The sequence below is a fragment of the Perognathus longimembris genome, chromosome 21 (genome assembly GCF_023159225.1).
Source record: "Perognathus longimembris pacificus isolate PPM17 chromosome 21, ASM2315922v1, whole genome shotgun sequence".
Classification (NCBI taxonomy): Eukaryota; Metazoa; Chordata; class Mammalia; order Rodentia; family Heteromyidae; genus Perognathus; species Perognathus longimembris.
Genome location: NC_063181.1, coordinates 5,529,961 through 5,552,954, shown reverse-complemented (window position 1 = coordinate 5,552,954; position 22,994 = coordinate 5,529,961). Strand labels below are relative to the sequence as shown.

The window sequence follows — 22,994 nt, the reverse complement described above, 5'->3', positions numbered from 1 at the left end:
ACCACCACCACCACCACCACCACCACACTGGCCCTCGGTGTCTGTCGGTGTGTCTAAGCTCCTTCTTCTGAGAAGGACTCCAGTCACATTAACAGCCTCATTCCAGCCTAATTCTTTAAAGACCCTGCCACCAATTTATCACATTCTGACGCCAACAGAAGCTAAGACTTCAATATACAACTAGAAGGTAAACAAAATGCAGCCCCAGAGAAGCGGTCGATGACTATTCCTATTAGAGACTATAGCTGGAGAGGAGTTGCGGCTCAAAGCAAAAGTGGTGTTCATCTTCCAGTCACAGTCAGACCATGAGGCAGAGGGGCCCATCCGACTCGGGAAAGGCTACAGGGCAGCCACCCTGAGCTCCACTGGGCCAGGTTCGCCTTCAAATCACTGCTGCTGGCCGTGAACACACACCACCTTGTGCAGCCTGTTTCAGTTTAGAAACGTAAACCTCCTAGTGGCCACAACAGTACAAATGTAGTTAACACTACTGGCCTGTACACATATAAAAGTTGAAGAGGGTAAAGTCAATGAAATGTGATAAGAGCACATTAAAAAAAAAAACAACTGCTTGCAAGGAATCTTCTGCATACATCTTCTCCACGCATGGGGGTTGTGGATATTTTCTTCTAGTTAGTTCTACAACTATGAAGAAATTAAAACCTTCCCATACAAATTCAGGGCCTATTCTCAAGCCTGCAAGGAAAAAAGAGACCCCTTTAGAGAAAAAGGGTCGGTCTGGTGATAGTTGCTCACCAACGTTTTTTCTTTCTTTTTTTTTTTTTTTCAAAAGTTGCCATTAGCATAGTACAAAATCGAGCCCCGACCTGTGTTGAAGTAATATATCAAGTCTGAGTGTTTTTCTTGAGCCCAAAGTTGGAGTTTATGTCCAGAAGTTTACATTCCATTTCAAAAGTAAAGGGAGAAATAAAATCCTAACTTGCTGGAATTCACTTAATATATAGCCTTTTAAAACATAAATGGAGCGTCCACCCATCATAAAACAGCTCCTCCCTTCTGGAATTCCATTTCATCACTGAGCTAGCAAATTGACTGAGCATATTTTAAAAACACAAATTAGTGGTTGGCACTTTATTAAGCCACAACATGGTGCCATTTCCACAGTCGGTGCATGCAGTGTTTAAGTTAATAATTAGGCCCTGAATAATTAATCCAAGGAGGACATTTTCATGTATTCAGCTTTTAAACAGATTGCCAGGCTTAGACTAAGCTGGGCCCTTGAACATATATATAGCAGTGGATACCAGCTCCGATCTCTTCATTTTTATAGCAATCTTCACGGATAAATGTTGTGGGAAAATGAGGATTTGGGATCTGCTGGCCAGACTCGAATCCACTTGTTGTAAAAGTGGAATTAAATGTGGTAAAACAGGGACTTTCTTTGCTCTTCTGCCTCAATCACCATATTTCCTCTCCATTCCTCTCAAGAAAGGCCGAGTCTCCCCCATGCCAGCCAGGGGACGGGCCTGCTTGTCTTTTATCTCATGTGATTCGCTGAGGTCATTGGACATTTTTGCAGAGTGACAGATGAGGCTTAGGGAGATGGGTAATGTGTTCGGAATGACGTGGCTTGTGGATGGCAAATGCAGAACTGAAGCCCGGATTCTAGGTCTTGTTTTCTTCCCTCTCCCCATCCCCGCGTGCGGTCCATCTCTTGCTCTCTCGGGAACCCACTGAGGCTGGGTAAAGGTCCTCCTTCGTCTCGAGGCTGGCTCCTGGCCCCTGTCTCACGAAGGCTAGAATACTGAAACCAGCAAGGGCAGCCAGCATGTTTCTCTGTCTCTATCTCTCTGGACAAGTTGTTCCATGAGTGCTTGTTTTCAAACATCTCAACATCTCTCCTCCCGAGGTCGGGGTGATGTTGGCAGGTTTTCTCAGATCCATCTTTCTTCACTTGTCGAGTCTGTCATAAAGTATTTTAAGGAGGTTGAACATTCTTCTCACTAACAAGCATGTGAGGAATCCGGGCCAGATTTGCCAGGAATCCAGACATTTATTAAGTTTCTTCTCAAAACATGAGGTTTGGGAATCACATTTCTCCAAAAGTAGACTCACAAGACAGTAAGATCATACTCTGCTCTAAAACATGAGAGTAATACTTATCTACTTCTTACTTCCAGATGAGGAAACTGACTGGGAAAGGAGACATAAAATGTCCAGCCCATCTAGATTCTTGGTGGCTGAATCAGGTCTAGAACTCATAGTTCCTGAACCCTAGTTTATATCACTTTCTAGTATATCACACTGTTGTCAAGGAAACCACAATAAGGTTCCATCTCTTACCTATCTTCCCATTCATCCCCTACTCATCCATCCACCCATGAATCTACCCACTCACCAATCCACCCATCTATCCATCTACCCATCCATCTGTGCTCCTATCCATCTGTACACCCATCCAGCCATCTACCTATCCATCCATTATCCCCTACCTACTCACCCATCCATCCAGGAACCCACCCACTTATCTACCCATCCACCCATCTACCTGTCCATCCATCCATCCACCCACCCATCCATCTACCTATCCATCCTCTCACCTCTACACTTATACCTCCATGTGAGTCATCATTGACAATAATACAAAAAGCAACTCTACCCAAATAGGCAGTTTTCCAATTAAAAACATTAAGATTGAAAGAGTTGCTTGGGAGGATTGATTGGTCCCCAGAGTGTTTTGCATTATTAGGTTGGTTGGATAATTCCAGTGTTATAAAAAAAAACACAACTATTTAGTATTGAGAAAGAGTAACATAAAATTGTGCCAAGGGCAATCATTAATCACAATATGATATTTAGATGGATTCAGAGACTTTCTAAAAAGAGAAAAGCTTTGATGACAATGTGTAACATCTCATAATAAAAAAAAATCACAGCATGCAGCTCATGTTAACAATTTTTCAAAAGCTGGCAGCTTTGTATAAAGTTCAAGGAGTTGTGTGAAGTGAGGAAGTGGATTTTAGAATTTCATAGACACAATTAGAAAACCATTAAACTAGGAAGGAAGAAATTTCTAGCTTAGACTCTAAAAGCCTTGGTTCAAGTTCTAGCCACCATCAACCCATTACGTACTCTCCAACAAGGGGACTTTGTCTTTCTGAGTCTCTCCCTTTCCATCTAAAAATGGAATTAATAATGTCTTCCTTGGAAAGAAGTATACCAGAACTCAAGCTCAAGTTCATTCTTATGAACTCGGAGCACTTATTTTTGTTTAGGCACTGTGGTCTGAGTTTTATGCAGATTTTATTCCACTTAAGAAGTCAATTATGTGAGAGGAAGGCTTTGCCCTCTTCAAATCCAAGATATTGGTATTATTTGATTATTATCAACACCCTTCTTATACACATGCTCGTTTGATACCTCTCCACTGATTATTAGCTTTGTTGACATTATTATTTATAATGGAATGTTGAATGAGGGCCCAGAGCCTTAGGTTTTGCAAAGCACTGTCACGAACTTCATCTCATTTTATACTCTTGACCAGCACTTAATCCTCATCATTTATCAGATGCATGCAGAACTGACTGTGAGAAGAAATGGCTTTCCCACCACCAGCCCATGCCAGAGGCCTGAGTCTGAATGCGCCCCCCCACCCCCCACCTGAAGCCCACCTCCTGCCCAGATCTATGACTTTGTTTAACCGGAACACACAGCCGCTCACCCTTTTCAACCTAGTGACCACCAGGGCTGCTCGTCCTGAGACCTGGTCCTCCCCTGGTACTACCCAATGCGGTCTAGAACACGCTCTCCTCGTTCCAATCGCTTCCACTGAGCCTAGGGGTTCTCTCACCAGGAAGGAGGTGGCGCCCCGTCCTCGCCGTGCGGACGGATCCTGGGACCTCGGCCTTCCGCAGTGGCTGTGCTCAGGCTACACCTGAGCCGCTGTCGCCCCTGGATTCAGATGGGTGCGCAGAGGCCTGAGGCCTCCGGGCGAGCTCATCAGTGAGGATCCCTGGGTACTGCTTCCCTGTTCTCCCGCCTGGGCCACATGGTAAGGAAGAAACGTGTTCACAGGGTCCTTCCTCATGCTGGGGGCTGGCGCCTGGGGCTGGCCCGCCTTGAATGGGTGAGTGGGAGAATCCCCGTAGCTGCTATCCCCAACTTGCTTTATGTTTTCTATCATCCAAGCCTGCTTTGTCCTCTTACTCCTACAAATGACTCACTCAGTATCTGCTATCTGCTGTACCAAGAATATCCATTTAGTGTGGACTCCATCTAGACCGGCACCAGGAAAATTGGGGGGGAAAAAAAGGTAAATACTGAGGAATTGTTTAGCCTTCAATCCCTTGCGGAGCCCCGTAGGACGGTCATCGCCCTTACTCTATCTATCTCTGTTAATGTGACTGTAAGCACAACAGCTGTAGGTGGGCAGCTGGACTGCATACTTACTCATACTGAGAATACTGCCAAGGCCAAACCCAAAACCTCACGATAAAAAAATTATTGTTGAACATGAATTGCAATTTCACACTGAGTCCCTTAAATAGGTACAAATATCATGTGTCTCTTTAAAACGCTGAAAAATACCGGATCACGTCTTTCCCATTTCTGCAGAGAGCAATTTTGTGTCTGTTGATATTGAATGATCAGTCTGCGTTCTCTCTCTGGGGTTTCAGAATCATACTGGATTCTAGGTCTACGTTCCTTGGAATGCAATGCGGGTCTCTGAGAACCACAGAGAAGATAAACATGTCATCTGGGATTGAGCTACATGTAATACAAATTTATTGAGATGTTCAGTGTGCAAAACAGTGGTTTGGGCACACACACAAAAATGACCAAGGCAATGCAAATGTGGAGATCCGTAGGGAAGATAAGAACCGGGCCTTACTCCATTACCTCTGGGCATCCACGCGGCGAGCGAATGGCGGATTATAAATAGATGACCTAGCCAGACACTGGTGGTGCACACCTGTAACCTTAGCTACTTAAGGAGGCTGGGGTCTGAGATGGCAGTTCAAAGACAGCCCGGCAGAAAACTTCATGAGACTCTTATCTCCAGCGAAAGGCTGGGAGTGGAGGTATGGTTCAAGTGGTAGAATGCTAAGTGAGAACATGAGGCCAAGTTCAAGCCTCAGTACAGGTAAGCACAGGCGTGCGCACGCGCACACACACACACACACGCACACACGCGCACATCTGACTTGACTTTCCTCAGCAAAAAAGTTCAAGTGACCAGTTCCCTTAAGAGATGTCATAATTAATAATCAAATTAAAAACTTGAGCTCATTAGCAAGCAAACACTGCAGTACAAAAGGAAGCTGTCTTTTAAAGTAATGAACCAATGCTACATCATGCTGGCTAGACTCCAGAAAAGATCAGTGTGTTTGTGCATGGCTGATGACTGTGCAAAATTCTTCTGGAAAGCAATCTTGGCACAATGTGTGAAGAGCCGTAAAAATGTTTGCATCCTTTGTGAAAGAATCTTACTCATGGGGATTCACCCCAAGGAAGAATCCAAAAAAAAAAAAGGAAATTCTATAGTGCAAACAAACTCATTGTACTGTTTATTTGTAGCACTTGAAATCTGGCACGTCTTTGCTGGAGTCCTCACAGTGATAACTGAAGGCTTTTATGTAACAACGTGGAAAATGTATAAGAGTAAGCAAATGCATTCCCACGTGCACACAAGAGCATTAAACAGCAACAACCGCCAGGGACTGGTGGTTCACATCTGTAATCCTAGCTACTCAGGAGGCTGAGACTTGGGGGTCAAAGTTCAAAGCCAGCCCAGGCTGGAAACTCCATGAGACTATCTCCAATTAACCACAAAACTCTGGGAGTGGAGCTGTAGCTCAAGTGATAGAATGCAAGCCTTGAGCAAAAGATGCTCAGGGACAGTGCCCAGGCCCCGAGTTCAAGCCCAAGTACACACACACACACACACACACACACACACACACACACACACACTCACACCCCTAGCATTATTGGGTTTAACTGACTTTAGAGCTGTGGAATCGTGCCTCATTCTTTTTAATGCACTCTGATCGTCTTGTTATGTTTAAGCAATAGAAAACCTGAAATAACTACTGACGGAGGAAACGAACATAGGCTGAATTGTGTCTCTCCAAAATTCCTATGTCAAAGTCCGAAACCCAGACGCTTCAAAAGGTAAGCTGTGTTGTTTTTTTTGTTTGTTTTGTTTTTTTCCAGTCCTGGGCCTTGGACTCAGGGCCTGAGCACTGTCCCTGGCTTCTTTTTTGCTCAAGGCTAACACTCTGCCACTTGAGCCACAGTGCCACTTCTGGCCATTTTCTGTATATGTGGTGCTGGGGAATCGAACCCAGGGCCTCATGTATATGAGGAAGGCGCTCTTGCCACTAGGCCATATCCCCAGCCCTAAGCTGTGTTTTGATTTGAAGGTAAAACAAGGCCGCGAGGCAGGGCCCTCATAGAACCCGAGCAGTGTCCTTATAAGGAACAGAGACACCAGGCGCCTGGGAGGGCCAACCGCGTGGAGACGCAGGAAGAAGACGGCCATGCACCAGCCAAGGAGAGAGAGCCCGCACGGAAGCCAGCCCTGCGGACACCGTAGCTCGGGACTCCCGCTCTCCAGAACCTGAGATCACCGTGCATATTGTTTAAGCCACCAAGCTGACACAGACCCTAGCAGGCCACCCAGACAGACACAGCACAACTAGGTCTACTTGCAGGTCCCATCTGAAGCCCGGGCAGGGCTGGTCACTGCTTGGCACCTTTGTGTGCCCAGGCCAGAGAGAACCTGAGGAGACCCCTTTGTCCACCTTCAGCTTAGTGAGTGGATGCCCACCTTTCTGGTGCAGAGTTTCTAACAATAGTCCCTTCCTGTCACATTGCAGTTTTAATGACTCTTGAGATCCTGTAGTAGAATTAAAATCGATTATCCCTATGGCTTTGGGTTTTTTCCTCCGTCCTCCTTCGACCTCCTCTGTCTGAGCACAGAGGGCTCAGCAGCCATAAGGTCATCTTGAACTTGGGCATATCACCTGGCTGCAAGATGCCCAAGATAAATGATTCCCCTCCTGGGCGATCACTGCAAAGAGCGTGGATGGTGGAGACACACGCAGATGACTGTGCACCCAAGTTCACGGCAGCCTTAAGCATTCGCAGTAGCCAGAAGACGCGAGCCACCCGGGGTCCCGAGACAGAGGAAGGGAGGAGCAGCATGTGGCCTGCAAAAGGACGGAAATTCTGACCCGGGCTAAGCACAGATGAGCCTTGAAGACATTAGTCTAAGTGAACTCTACAGCCACCAGAGCACAGCCGCTGTAGGATTCCGCGTCTAGGAGGTACCTAGAATAGTCAACGTTCTCCGAGACACAGGAAGTTCCGTGGGGGCTTTCAGGGGGGCCCTGAAGACTTGGGGGAGATGCAAGTTTTAGAGGTGGGGGACCGCGATGGCTGCACAACCATGTGAATGTACTTAACCCCGCTGAACCCTACCCTTTAAAATGGCTAAGATGGTAAATGTTATATTGTGCATTTTCCCACAATAAAACAATCCCACAGGGTAATTTAAGAGGGGTACTCTGTGGGGTAGGGGTGGAAAGACAGATGAAGTGTCTGGCTGCGTCTCAGGATCCCCCACCCCCAAGGGTGAGGGTGGCAACTCAGGGGAGGGTCCGGTTGGATCCAAACAAACACTCCAGGCAGGAGATTACTCAGCCTGGGCCCGTCCCACCCAAGCCCACAGGACGGATGGGCTGCCTGGGAGGGACGCAGCGAAGCCTCGGCTCGGCTTTCACAACCGAAGCTGCAGAACCTGGCCCGGAGCCTGGGGGTCAGCGTCTCCTTTCTCCTCCCCCCCATCTTCTCCTCCACCAAGGAGAAAGCAGACGGCGCCTGTTCGGGTCTGCTCTATAGGTAGGTCCAGAATGCCAGGCTGGCTTCTGCCCAGCGCAGGGAAAGGTACAGTCGGGGCCCATGAGCCAAGGACATGTGTGACACAGGGCTCCTCATGGCTGTACCCACAGGGTTTGCTGGGTACCATTCCCAAGATTCTCTCCTAGGAAGAAAAACAAACAGCTGAGAGCAGGCAGCTCCAGCTACGGGACCCGTTCCAAGAGCGAGAAGCAGAAGAAAATGATTCCAGCCCCTCATGCCTAAGCAATGGAAAGCAACGCATCGGCTACAGGGGGAAATGGGAACCGTTCCATCGATCTGTTTTATCAGGAAATTTAAAAATCCATCGCTGAGAGTTCATATGTTTTATGTCATAACTTGTAGCGGGATACCACAGCCCCGTTCGTATATCCTATATGCGTGTGCCATAAAACAGGCCTCGTAAAACTCCCACAGTGCCCAGCTGGATGAGCTGAGTCCAAACGAGTGGAACAGACGATTGGCATGGGACTCGACTTCTTATGGGAAAATTCTCCCTGTGTTCCTCCATTCCAGGTGCCTCAGTTTCCCCGTCTACCCTTTATTGAGAAGCCAAGGAGGTGGTGATGAGGCACAGCCCCAGAGTGCCATCTAAACTGAACAGCACCTTCATAGTTTCTCCTACGAGAACGATGGCCCTCCCTGAACCTGGGTCTCGTCACCGGTACACGGGAATGATGGCATCGGCTCACAGTTTTTGGAAGCTCAGATGACACACTGGATGTGAGATAGCACAATGACTGTAACCCAGCACTGGCAGTGAGATTCGCAGCCGTCACAGACAGGAAGGCCGAGTGTCAAGAGCCACTGTCCTAGCCACAGGAAGACCACACGACTGGAAGACTAACGGTGGCTACAGGATGTAGAAGGAGGTCGCCGAAGGGCCAGGTGGCGAGCAGCCGGAGGCTCGGTGGGGCTCGGGGAAGAGCTGCCTCGCATGGGGTCCCAGAGCTGAGAGGCTCAGGTCACCACCCACCTGCGTGTGACTCGGCTCTGGGCCTCCTCCTCCCCGGAAAGCCCTGAATGGAGCAGCTGCCCAGCAAAGGCCTTCCTGCCCGGCTGGGACCCTTGTTCCCCGGCAAAGCCAGGACTTCGCTAGGCATCATGTTCTCAGGGCGAGAGAAGGATTCCTGTGGCTTTTTAAAAGGGCAACTTTATTAACAGCTCCAACAGCATTAGAGGAAATTGAAAGAGGAAAAATGTGTCCCAGCCAGCACCACGCCCACGTCCACGCTGCGGTGTTCACTTCTCCCAGCTCCCGGCCACCCTTTATCATTTGTATACATGCGGGCATAGCGTATACACATGGTTCGCTTTTCCCCTTAACCTAAGTTGTAAACACTATCCCATGTTGCCTCATGCGTATTTAAAGTGGCTATGTAGAAACAGAACAAAAAATATGTAAAACCCCTATGGATACATCAAAGAAACCCCCATCTGATTAAAAAACAACAAACATTATAGGCACCCCAATACCCGATGTCAAATTATACTACAGAGCCATAGTAACCAAACCAGCATGGTACTGGCACCAAAGCAGACACACAGACCAATGGACTAAAACAGTAGATCCGGAGATAAGCCTGCACCTCATAATTATAGTCACTCAGTTCTCCAAAAAGGTGCCTAAATCACATTAGAGAAAAAGACAAGTTCTTCAAACGGTGTTGGGAAAACTGGATATCCATAGCTACAATAATGAAACTTAATCCCTAATCTCCCAAACTGGGCAAAAAAAAAAATAAAGTCAAAATAGATTGAAGACTGCAATGCACAATCTTGAAACTGGGAGAGAGGAGGAAAAAGACCCTTGAGGATATTGGCACCGTGGAACAACTTTCTGAAGAGAACGCCAAGAGCTCAGGACATCGCAGTGAGAATCGGTGAATGAGCCGGACACTGGTGGACCAAGCCTGTGAGCTCACTCGCTGTTCAGGAGGCTGAGATCCAGAAGAGTCCACAGGACTCCATCTCCAATCAACAGCAAAAACCCAGGCTGGACTGGGAGAGCACTAGCACCAAGACAGCCGAGCAAGTATAAGCCCTCCCTGGTACCTCCCTCTGGTACCAGCAAAAATGAGTAAGTAAATAGGTTAACTAAGTAGGTAATAAGCAGAACTGCATCAAATCGAAACAACTTCTCCAGAGCAGCCGGAAGACACGGCCTACAGAATCAGAGGAAATCTTTGCCAGCTATTCATCTGATGGGGATTCTTATCTAGACTCCATAAAGAAAACTAAAACAAAAATTAAACACCGGGCCTAGTGGTAAAGTGCTCGTCTCATATACATGAAGCCCTGGGTTCGATTCCTCAGCACCACATATATAGAAAAAGCCAGAAGTGGCGCAGTGGCTCAAGTGGCAGAGTGCTAGCCTTGAGCAAAAGGAAGCCAGGGACAGTGCTCAGGCCCTGAGTTCAATTCCCAGGACTGGCAAAATACAAAACAAAAAAATTAAACATTCCCCCCCCCCCAAATAATCCAACCAATAAATGGAGACATGAACTGAGGAGATAATCCTCAAAGAAAGATGTACAAAGAGCCAATAAATACATAAGGAAATATTTAACAGTCTTAGCCATGAAAGAAATGCAAATCAAACTACTGAGTTTTCATCTCAGCCCAGGCAACACGGAAAAACAAGGAATGGGAATGAAGAAGAGGGAAAGGAACCTTCACATGCCGTTGGGGGGCTCTCCCTCCTAGGTGATGGCTGAGAGCAGAGTGCTCTCTGAGTGCAGAGAAACATGGCTTGCACCACTGGGAGTCCTTCCGACGTCCCCCGAGGGGAGCCAGTCCTGGGCCTGCCTCTCTTCTGAGATTTCCCAAAGAGAGGCCCACGGCTTGGGCAGAGTCTGCCCAAGCATGCTTCTCAGGGTCCTCACAGAAACCCCATGCGTTTATTATGTCTTCTCGCCAGCAGGATGGAAAGAAGAGCTTGTGAGGCGCTCAGCTCTAATCCCAGAGTCACCCACGAGTGGTACAGTCTAACGGACCAGCAGAAGATGAGAGCAGAGAGCAGGACAGCGGGCTTCAAAGGTGCCATGGCTAAGTCGGGAAGAAAGAGGCCACGCTGCCCAAGGGAGGCAGTGAGGAGCCAAGGCGAGCCCTGCCCGTGGTTCATTAGCGGCACGGGCCCCTCTCCCTGGCGCTCCCACGCTAGGCTCCAGGGTCAGGCCTGAGCTCTGGGACTCATCCCACCGTCGACACAGGCTGTGGTCCAGGCCTGATTCCTGGCTGACAACCACAGGTCACAGACACAGCAACTCTGAGACTCAGTTTCCTCAGCCAGGAGGCGGACTTTTCTCTAGATTCCTTAGACGCGACGGGGATCAGATGCCAAACGGATACGTGAAAATCTTTGAAAAGGTTGCAGCCCGATCCAGTGGCGATGAGTTAGATGCAGTGGCGATGAGTTAGATCCAGTGGCGATGAGTTAGATCCAGTGGCGATTAGTTACCCGGTGAGCAGAGAAGCCTAGAGCAGGAGGTCCGACAGTTTCCCGGGGAGCGCGGGGTGTCGGCGTCCTCTGGGTTCCTCCCCCCCGCCCCCGCCCCACGCTCCTTCGACCTAAACTAAGAGAGGAGCCGCCTGCTGGAGGCGTTCTGGAGATGGGAGCCTGGCAGAGCCAAGGGGGGATGCACAGAGGACCCTACACCTCACACGTGAGCGTGACCCGTGCTGAAGGAAAAGTCTATGGAGGTCCTAGAGATAGCCACACACACACACACACACACACACACACACACACACACACACACACACGTGTGCACGGGCTGGAGCGTCCCCCTGGGAATTGCACACATGGCAGCAGGCCATGGATGGGGACTGGACTGGGAGAACCGGCGCAAAGGCTGACAGGGAAAAAGCTAAGTGACAGCTGTCTACATCCACAGCCCGGTTGACGCAACGGGCTGCAATACTTGGCAGGAGCCGGGGGGATGACATTGCCCTGGGCTTCCTGACAACATCTGCACTTCAAGCAACAAGACTGACAATGCCAGTTGTACTGGGCATTGGGGAGCCCTCTCCAGCCAACGTGGTGTCCCTTGAAAGGGCACTGAGGCTGAGGTGGGGAACGGACAGGGCGGTTAAGGGCTGTATAGTATTCCACCACTGGAAGTACCGTGTGCATGACTGGGCGTCCTCACTAAGAAAGCCCGTGCGCTTTGCCTGGCCAGGCAGTACCAGGAGGGGTCTTGTGCTGCTCACTGGGAGGAGGCCGCGGGCACAAGAACCTCCACACACAGAGGGCTCCGTGCCAGGCCCGATGGGTGTCTGCTGATGGAGGAAACGGGCTCGCTCCGTCTGGGTTTCTCCAGTGACCTGGGGCTTTCACAGAGGCCTTGTGGGGTTGTTCTCGAAAGAGGAGCTAGACACAGCACGAGGGAGAGCAAGGGGGAAGAGGACGGCACACAGCTTTCTTGAGGAGGAGCTAGCCTTGGCGGGGAGCCTGCACAAGATGTCCTGGGGTCCCTCCCGGGGCTGAGCGCCATGGGTGGGGCTGGCATCATCGTGGAGCCAGCTCCAGTGCTCTCGCCACGAAAGAGCCACAGAGCTAGAAGCACCGCCCCGCCTCCAGGCTTCCCTTGGTTACTGGGACCCGGTTGGAGCTCAGCTCTCGTGACTGACAGGTCCACAGCTTCACAGGCGAGAGGAGCACAAGTCTGATTCGCTCTTCTCCCTGCACCCTCCCCTCCCCACGTCGATAGTAACATCGAGTACTTGGTTAGTTCCCTTTCTGTTCCAAGCCCTAACAGCTTTCCTGTAGTAACTACTTTAGTCTTCACAACAATCTCATGGTGGGCACCTCATTTTATAGTTGAGGAAACCGAGAATTTAGGATTACCACAAGAGAGTCATTCAGGAGAGAGGAAGGGTGGGCAAGTGAAGTCATTATATTCAATGTACATAGTGAAAATGAAATTACAGAACTGGAGGTTTTGGGTGGGGTTGGGAAAGATGGGAGAGAACGATGAAAGGATAGCACTGACGCAGATGCATGGTACGTATAAGATTATTCATTGAATCGAAACTTCCTTTGTACACTAGTTAAAGATAATAATTTTTCAAAACTGACACACACACACTCACACTCACTCATTCACAAACAACAACAGACCCATTCAACAATGCAGTCTGGATTTGAACCCATAGGTGTGGCCCCAATAGCCTATTCAGAATATAACTCTTCTCTTAGAGGGCTCAAAAAGCACACAGGAAAATAGAACTACCATTTAGCTCAACGTTTTGCAGACCATGGCTTATGTCCCATTCATGGGTTATAAAACAAAATGGATGGGCTGTGACCATTTTAAAAATCCACAGTGATGGGGCTGGGGATATAGCCTAGTGGCATGAGTGCCTGCCTCGTATACACGAGGCCCTAGGTTCGATTCCCCAGCACCACATATACGGAAAACGGCCAGAAGCGGCACTGTGGCTCAAGTGGCGGAGTGCTAGCCTTGAGCGGGAAGAAGCCAGGGACAGTGCTCAGGCCCTGAGTCCAAGGCCCACGACTGGCCAAAAAAAAAAAAAAAAAAAAAAATCCACAGTGATAGGGTCATAGAGAACACCATCAGCTCACAGGAGGAATGATACTCTGGGGTGTGGTCACAAGACTACCCTGCTTGTGATGTAAAAAGTGTCTGCATCCTTGGCATCAAAGACAGAAACACAGATTTGGTCCAACCTTCCATTTTACAACTGAGTGTTCTAATATCCTCTAACATCCAGGGGGCAAAGTAATGCTCCCAAGACTACTGAGTACTCTCAGAGGAGCCGAGATGAAATCTCTGTTTACATGATCAAGCTTAAGGGGCTACAAGGAAAACCAAAGAAGGGGAAGACTAATGACACTAATAAAAGTAAGAGTACAACCACCAGCAGCCACACTTCTTGTGTGCCAGCCTAAGTGTTTTAGATAGGTCAGCTGACTGAACCCTAAGAACTCCTCAGTGACCCAGGCAAGGACGCCGCCATTTCTTCCATTTTCAACTAGAGGAACGCTGGTACAGAAAGGACATATCACTCAGCTAATGCCACACAGCTGGTACTAGAGGAGCCGGCTGGCTGGCCTCAGAGGCCAGGGCGGGATGTGGTACAAAGAGCTACACAGCCCTCTCCATCTCAGTATTCTCTCTGAACACTGTCAAGCCAGTACACATATACTCTGAAGAACATGTAGTGTTATAATTGCTTATGTATCCAAAAGGGGCTGGGGCCATTGGCAAGGATGCACAAGCTACACTAAGAAGTAGCGGCAAATGAAGTAGGGGAAGAGCAAGCGGCGGGGCACTAAGTGGAACCAGAGTGAAGCTCCCACAAAAATACCTCCCATGCCAGCTATGCACTTGCTACAGTTACACTACAGATGGACCACACATCAGTCCTCTGCTTTGTGTTTCCACTGTTGGTGAGTTCACACACAGAGCAACGGGGGGAACCCTCTGTCTGTGTTCATTGCCTCCTTGAAAGTGATGGTAATGGCTTTTCAGATTCACAGCCTCCTCAAGGTGAAATCAAACTCATTCCTCAAGGAATGCACACACCTCTTTGGGCACCTGGGACAGGCAGAAAATGATTTCCCATTGTCCTCTGGAGTTAGTGTTTTATAGTGAACGAGCAATGCCCCTCAACTGGTACCTACATGTTTACTGCAAGCACAAGGGTGACATGGATGTGTTCCCAAGGAGAGTCTGCCCACTGTCACAGGAAAGGGGAAAAAGAATGATTCCTGATGCCTATCCTTGGTTACCATGGGGATGGCCCAGCACCAGCCCTGGGTAAGAGGGAATCCGCTCTAACCCTTTAGCTCCAACACTGAGATTATCCTGCCAAAAGCGTTAATTAAGGACCTTCTGATCACATGCCTGCGCAACATCAAGTCTCTGGTTCATGAACGTAGACCTACATTCCGTGTTTGCTGCAATAATCTGGAACACACCACAAAACATAGGCGAGTACCATCTCATGGAATCAATAAAATGTGTTGAAGACAGAAGAAAATGAGAACATTGGAGGTGGGAGGAAATCACCATGGCAGCTTCCTTGGAGATAAGAGAAGGGTGTGGGCTGACAGAATGGATCCTAGTAATGGTGTGGGAATACCAGAGAACAGTTCTGGGAAGGATGCTGGTCGGGAATGAATGGTCAGGGGGTGGGCAGAAAGTCTAATTGAGAGACTAATTTGGGCAATGGCTAGACTAATCTGATTGGGTAAGCCAGGAAAACCAAAGATATGGTATTTGCCTGTTATTTTGAATATTTGTGCAGGATGATAATTTGTGAGAATTCCCATGAGTGAGAAGTAGTGGTATTTTGAAATAATGAGATTATAATTTTGTAATACTGGAAACAGTAAGAATACGTTTATACTCCAATAAGATGTTCAGTCCCAGATATAACACTGTTTGCTATAAATCATACGGTCATCTAGTTATAGGATGTTTGAGATCTGGGCTCCCAGAGACGTTCTGAAGTCTGTGGTTCAAACGGATGTCCTATGCGAGGTGACTTCTCCAGGGCACAGGCAGCAAGTGCTACCCAAGAAGTGCAAACAGCGATGGCAAGACTCCAACAGAAGTCCAGGCAAGGAACGGCTCATCCTGAACCATCGCCCCCATCTCCTATGGTCTCGGCATTTGCTGGGAAGGGAGCATCGCGAGAAGCCTTTAGTCAGCTCATCTGAAGAAACCTCTCTAAGGTCAGGCAGAGCCACTTGAAGGAACCGTGGACCCCTCCACCACGTTCCCCCTCATCCGGGAAGGCGGATGCTGACCGCATTCTTCCATGGGCCTCCCTCTCCACGTAACCGTGCCCGAGGCCAACGCGACTTTCCACACAAGAACCTGGGAGGTGGCAGTGGCCACCCCCACACTTCAAGAGCCAGGAGACAAGGTTTCCTCGGATTAGTTCTAAGGCACCCCAAATGTTCATTCCGTACAAGCCATGTGGTCCCCCCAAACTTCTAGGGTCAAAAACGATTGGAAAAAAAAAAGAAGAAAAGGGAGGAGGAAGGAAAGGAAAAGAGAAGAAAAGAAACCCCACAACAACACTGCCCAGGTTTCCACATGGAACAACTAAGAAACGTGGCAACATTTTCACGAGATTGGGAAATCATGTTTCACCCTCCTTCCTGAAGCTTCCAAAATGTCATCATAAATCACATGCAAACACCAAGCCAGGGGAAAGCCTTTCTGTGTCATGCTGGATAGTAGCGAGCGTTAGAGAGCTCTCCAGTGTTGTGAATGGAAATCTGTCATTAACAATATCTACCCTTTGGTCCACACTCCTTGGCCCTCCTTGTCCACATGGCAGCCCTTCAGCTACCACAAGAGAACCTTCCCTCCCCAGTACATCTTCTGTGACCCAGGGAAAATGCCTTCCAGGCCTTGCAGGCCTCTGGCGTCCTGGCCCGGGTTCTCTACCAGCCTGGTCACTCTCCTCTAGATGCTCCTTCCATCCCCTCTACGTTCTACTCTGCAGAGCGGTTGTAATACCATAGCCTGGCATTCCGGCTGGGATGGAACACTTTCCAAGCATTCCAGAAATCTGTTATGGTCCTGGCAGCCAAACCCACAAACCCCAGATCCCAACCTCACACCAAGCAGCCCAAGAACACGTTCACATCATGCCCTGGCTTCCCTGGCTGCCCTGGCCCGTGCTAGGTCTCGCTGGACACCATCCTTTGGCCTCTGAGATCAATCATGACTCTCTTGTTGTTGCTGTTGTTGGCTGTCCCTCAGGTCATTTGATTGATGGGACAGACACCGCCCGGAGGCCTTGCATGTGGAAACCTGAGAACCCTATGCAATGTAGAGTGACTGGTCCCGCCTGATGGGGAGTGCGGCCAGACCTGGGAGGTCCTGGGTGTGGCCTCAGGATTCCAGGAAAGGGTCATCTATAAGGGCTGAGCCTCCAGATTCGGAGCCCTAGAGTTCACCCAAGCACCCCACCCTCAGCACTCACTTCCATCAACCTCGCCCTTCTCCACGCAACAGCCACGCTTCCGGACCGCACGTCTCCTCTGTACACACCACCTACCACCATCGCCAAATCACCACCACCACCGCTATCAGAGTGTCATAGCATTTCCCCTCGAGGCAGGACCCTGCCTCAGCCTCTAGACTCCAGGCCCCTTGAGAAAAGCCCGTGGGTCTGACTCAGCTGTACCCCAATTCCAGTGTGGAGCTGGCATGAGGTGAGTCCTCACGGGAGGACTCCAGTGAGAAAGATGGGCGAGGAGCAACCCTCCCTTTGTTTGTGGAGCCAGGGAGACAAGCCCACAGCCACAGCTTTGCCATCCCCACGATGGTAGGACTGCCGATGGGTGTACGCTGGACTAGTCAAAGCACAAGGCCAACAGACCCAGCCATCCCTTCCTTGTGCCCGTGGGCCCTGTTTTTCTCTGACTCGAGCATGTGCTCCAAACCCCAGCCCAGCCCTGGCCAGCCCACCAGCAGAAATAATGGAGGACAGCCTAGCCGAACTGGGACAAACCCATCCCACCCTACCCCGGCGGTCCAAGGAGATCCAGTGTCATGCCCTGTGCAAAATACCAGCCGACGTCTTCCACTGCGTTTCCATGGTGACGAAGGCAGTGTTGGGGCCCATGACCGTAGAAATGAAGGACAGAGGTCTCAGGTCTCCCTTCTGTCTCCAAAGAGGCCAGGACAGAAAAGAGCATCACTTACCTGCTAAGATGAAGATGCCCACGAGGATGAGGAAGACGAGCAGGTACAGTCCCCGCACGGCGTGCTTCAGGGCCGACAAGGAGCCCAGCTGGGTACAGCAGCCGCCCACCCGCCGCTTGTGGCGTGGGCCTGGGTAGTAAGGGCGACAGGAAAAGGAAAGAAGACAATGGAAAAAAATGTCTTTGAAGCGGTTTTTCTCTGTGGGCCTCCCCTCTCCCGGATGCCCACAGATGTTCATGGAGAAAATCCCATAGCCCCTCTGCACATCTGTAATGCAGCCTCCGTAAGGGGAAGCTTTCGAGCACCATTCTAGAACATTCAGCGTCGAGCTCTCCCCATGCCCTCTCTGTTCATGGACAGTGCGGACACACACGTCCGCAGCTCCGGTTCTCACACGGGAGCCCACCGAGCCTCGAATGGGCTCGAATCCGTTTTCTTGACTTCGTGGCACTGTCTCGGGCGATCCAGAGTCTACGGGGAGGAATCAAAGCAGGGTTTTCAAACTCCAACCCCTGCAGCGGCCAGAAAGGAGATGGAAATGAGCAAAATGTGCCACGTGGCCTTGGCCAAGCGTGGCTGCTCCGGAGACGTTTACAGCACAGGAACGGAGGTCGTGTGTGGCTACACCCAGGAATATCTGACACAAGCTGCAAGTGACTAGGAAACACCTCCTTATTTTTAAGTGTTGACAACCAGTTAAAAAGGAAAAAACCCTAGGGAAGGTCAATAAAAGACATTCACAAGCCAGATGTGATCACCAGCTTGCGACCTTGGGTTCGGGTTAATCAGAAAAAGATGGCAACCTGGGCAATGACACGCAGTCCCTCAGCTCCCCTCCCTAGGTAGAACAGCAAAACCTCGTGGCTTCAGTGTCCCTCCTGGACCATGGCCTCCAGCCCTTCAATGGACAGATACACAGGCCAAATGTTCCTTCACCAAGCTTCATCTTCCCGCTAGAGTTGCCCTTCAAGGTCATCTCAGGTGGCCCATGCAGAGGTGAGGAAACTATCACGTCCACCTGCTAAGTCACCTGGAAGGAGAGGGGAAGGGATGCCCGCTCACACTGGCCTCACAGAGCAGCAAGAGTCACCCTGGGGTGGGAGGTGGGGCTGGTAGATTTTTCAAAATAGTCATGCTCACTCCCTACAGGCGAGCCGCCCCCGACCAGGCCCATTTCCCAGCCCTGACAGGGAGCAAGCCCTGCCTCTGAAGAGGGCACGGGGCAGGAAAGGGCCAGCCCGAGAGTTTGAGATCACTGATACTTAGAAAATGAGAGACGGGGCTGGGGATATAGCCTAGTGGCAAGAGAGCCTGCCTCGGATACACGAGGCCCTAGGTTCGATTCCCCAGCACCACATATACAGAAAATGGCCAGAAGCGGCGCTGTGGCTCAAGTGGCAGAGTGCTAGCCCTGAGCGGGAAGAAGCCAGGGACAGTGCTCAGGCCCTGAGTCCAAGGCCCAGGACTGGCCAAAAAAAAAAAAAAAAAAAGAAAATGAGAGACGGTGCAAGGTAAGGGCCTCGGCCTGGAGTTCTCTCTCCAGTGTCACTGCTACCATCTTGGTCTCCACAGGTGGGGTTGCCGCAGGGAAGGCTGGGGGCGGCAGGGTCGCTATTCTAGCGAAGCCTTAGAAGCCAGACAGCCCTGGACTCTGAAAGGTGGTACTATTTGAAGACAGTTTCCCCGATTTGTTCTACTTCGCTGCAAATACTGCTTTTTAAACAGCCAAGACGGACGATTATAAAGTATTTCCATAAAACGTTGGGTACAATGTGAAGCAAGTTGTTTTAAAACAAAACAAAACAAAAGAAAACCAATGACCATTTTCACTAATCCCGGAACGCTAGTAAATTTTGAAGAGTCAACCTGATTTTCCACTAAGATTTCAAGACAGCACATCTTTCCACCTCACCTTAATTTTTCTAGGATTTCCCACCCCTTCCCACACTAAGTCACAAGCAGTTTTACTCCTTCAATATGCGGACCCTGGGTCCATTTGTCTTCTTCTTCTAATGAGAGCTAAAGTAGCAGTCACATGCAACTTGTCAGAGAAAAGTCTGTTGTTCTCAGGAGCCAGAAATGTACCCAAGTTATGTTTGTATAATATTGATATGTAAATAGTATCCTGTGGCACCTCTGGTTTCCTTGTCTCCTGCTCTTGTCAGGCCAAGTCTCTGGGGTCCCCCAAGTATGTGTGCTCCTTTCCCTTTAATTATTATTATATTTTTAATTGTTATTGTGTAGGGGATGTGCAGAGGGGCTACAGCTACATAAATCAGGTAACGAGGACATTTCTTTTTGAACAGTGTCACCTATTTCCTCATTTCCTTCGTTTTTCCCTCCCTGCCCCTCCCCGACAAGTTGTCTAGTTCATTTTTTTTCTTTTTTCTTTCTTTTTTTTTTTTTTTGACAGTCCTGGGCCTTGGACTCCGGGCCTGAGCACTGTCCCTGGCTTCCTTTTGCTCAAGGCTAGCACTCTGCCACTTGAGCCACAGCACCACTTCTGGCCGTTTTCTATATATGTGGTGCTGGGGAATCGAACCCTGGGCTTCATGTATACGAGGCAAGCACTCTTGCCACTAGGCCATATTCCCAGCCCATTTCGTTCATTTTCTTTCTAGTTTATTTTCAATGTAGTGTCCAGTGAGTATCAGTGCTGCATCTGTTCACCCTTAGACCCACCATTTCCATGCTCCTCTTTATGCTCCTCAAAACAGATACACTTACATATAAGACAAAAGGTACAGTGACAAAGGGAAACACACACACATACACACACAGCAATTTTTTTTTAAAAAGTCTTGTTTCCATTTCTTGGAATTCATTTTTATAAACCTTTTATATGATCCTACGCACATAGCTATTAAGCCTTTGTGATCCTCTCCTAAGAATATCCTCCTTCAGTCTCACTGTGTGAATGTGTAGAGTCCTGTATAATTTATCATATCTAAATGTATTCTTTGTCATTTACCAGCCAGTGTGTTTACATGTAGATTTATAGACACATTCTAGTTACAACAAATGAGGAAAGCCATGCAACCTATGTTTTATTGGGTCTGGCTTGCTCCTTTCTTTTAAGAGATGGAAGGGACCGACACTTCTCCGATACCATTGACCTTCATCATTCTTCCATAAATCACATCTGGGTGCAACACATCAACACCCATAGAATTCCCAACACCGGGGATGAACCCAACTATAAACCAGGGCCACTGGATGATAAATGCTTCGTTGATAAAGGTTCGACTGTAACGCATGTCACCTCAAGGGTGGTGGCGGGAACGTCGGTAAGTGCCGGGCATAAGCAAATGGTGCTTATTTTCCAACTCCTTTTGCTGTAGACCTAAATCTACTCTAAAAAGGAAGCACCTATTAAAAATAAAAGTAGCTGGGCCTGACGGTGATGTTCCCAGCTGTTGAGAAGGAATGCTAATTCAAGGCCAGCCTAGACTCCATAGTATGGAGAAAAAATGTAAAAGAAAACCAAGCCCCAATGACTCATGTCTGTAATCCTAGCTACTTAGGAGGCTGAAATCCGAGGATGGAGATTCAAAGGCAGCCAGAGCAGGAAAGTCAATGAGACTCTTATCTCCAATAGCCAGCAAAAAGCCAGATATGGAGGTATGGCTCAAGTGATAGAACGCTATCCTTGAGCAAAAAAGCTAAGGGACAGTGCCCAGATCCAGAGTTCAAGCCTTAGTACAGGCACACACACACACACACACACACACACACACACACACACACACACACACACACAAAATGCCACTTCAACAGACCTTTATTGTGTATTTATTATTCCTTATCCCCCATGGCCGCAGTCTTCAGGACAGGCCCCAGTGACGCCCGTCCCTCGGAAGGGCCCCTTCCGGGTTGTCCCAGTCTTGGCTGTGTGTGTAACCCATAGAATAGAGCATAGCAGAAGTGAAGATGTATCATTTCCGAGATGAGACAACCGACACTCCAGCGCCCCTCCTGTCCGCTTCTCCCTCTTAGAACAGTCATTTAGGGAGAAGCCAGCTGCCACATCACCAACACCCCGAGAGAAACCTCAGCTTCCAGCCAACAGCCACGTGTGACAGCCCAGAAGCCGCTCGTCCAGCCCAGGGAGTTTGAAGGCCATTCCTTCGTGGGGCGGTGCCCTCACTGGTGACCTGCGTCCACTCATGAGAGGCCCTGAGACCCAGCTGCCCAGATCACAGCTCCCGGGACTCCCAGACTGCATCACATCTGATCAGAAGCATCATCTGAAAACACTGACCAACTTTGGCTTTGCTTACATACTCAGTGAATGAGTGAGGAGCAAATATCTGTTTGATGATGCTAAGGTTGGGGGGTGGGGGTGGGAAGGATCATGGATCAGATGGTGGTAGATAATGAATGTGCTTACGAAATGCAAAGACAATGGCTAATGAAGGAGAGAGGTAGCACTATCCTTGCCAGTTCCTGGCACATGTGGGCACTTAGCAGGTAAAGATGGGGCCCCCACCCGCCAGGATCTCCCCCAGAAGAGGGGAAGAAGGCATGAGGTCAGGGAGGAAAGGAGACTGGCAGGAAATGCTGCCTGCAAAGGAGGTGAGCACTGCTCTCTTCAGTGGCTACGTCTATCCCCACCCCCTCGCCTTTCTGGTCCCAAGTAGAGTTGTTATACATCTGACAACTGTGGCTTTAAGAAAACTCTCTCTCTTCCTATGAGAGTATTCTGAAGGAAGCTCCTCAATGAAGCTGTTATTTATTAAACGTTGCTGTTGTTGTTTGCAGATGTGGGTACACTGGAGACCAGATTGATGGAGAAAATGGTGAACAGCAACCGTGCCAATGAAAACAGCTCTACAAGGATCACGGGGAAGGTTTCTCCATCCGGCGGTGGCCTCCCCAAGTGAGGATGGTATCTGAGATTAGGAAATCAAGGGAAAGGGGCTTGAGAGAATGGACAGAAAAAGGCCAATGGCCCTGACTGAGCATCTTCACAGTGAAGAAGCAGCCCGAACGCAGACCGGGCGACATTGTGTATCTCCGTGTGGAGCATGCGGTTTCCGGATGACAGCCGGGGCCCAGAGAAGGCCTCCCCATCTCCAGAGAGGTCGCCTGTGCAGCCTGCCCGTAGCTCCGTATCCCTGGGCTGCTTTCCTTAACTTCAGCCCACTGTTTTTTAAGGTTAAATTTATTTAAGAAGGAAACTCTGTATCAGCACCACAAGTGAAAAATTAGCATCATCTTATTATGTTGTTGCTTTTTTTTTTTTTTTAATTAACTGCTGGGTGCTGGTGGCTCACACCTGCGATTCTGGCTCCTTAGGAGGCTGAGATCTAGGGATTGTGATTCAAAGCCAGCCTGGGCAAGAAAATCCATAAGACTCTTATCTCCCGTGAACTACCCGGAAATCTGGAAGTGGAGCTATAGCTCAAATGGTAG

The 22,994-nt window shown here is 49.2% G+C and overlaps 1 protein-coding gene across 2 annotated transcripts in view; it reads right to left on the bottom strand.

Annotated features, from left to right (window-relative positions):
- Nucleotides 1–22,994, bottom strand: part of Scara5 (scavenger receptor class A member 5) — a 74,343-nt gene that overhangs the window by 40,513 nt on the left and 10,836 nt on the right. For both annotated transcript variants that reach the window (XM_048330774.1, XM_048330776.1), the window contains exon 3: nt 17,580–17,708. In XM_048330774.1, the coding sequence (XP_048186731.1) occupies nt 17,580–17,708 (129 nt within the window). The remainder of the gene's footprint in view (nt 1–17,579; nt 17,709–22,994) is intronic.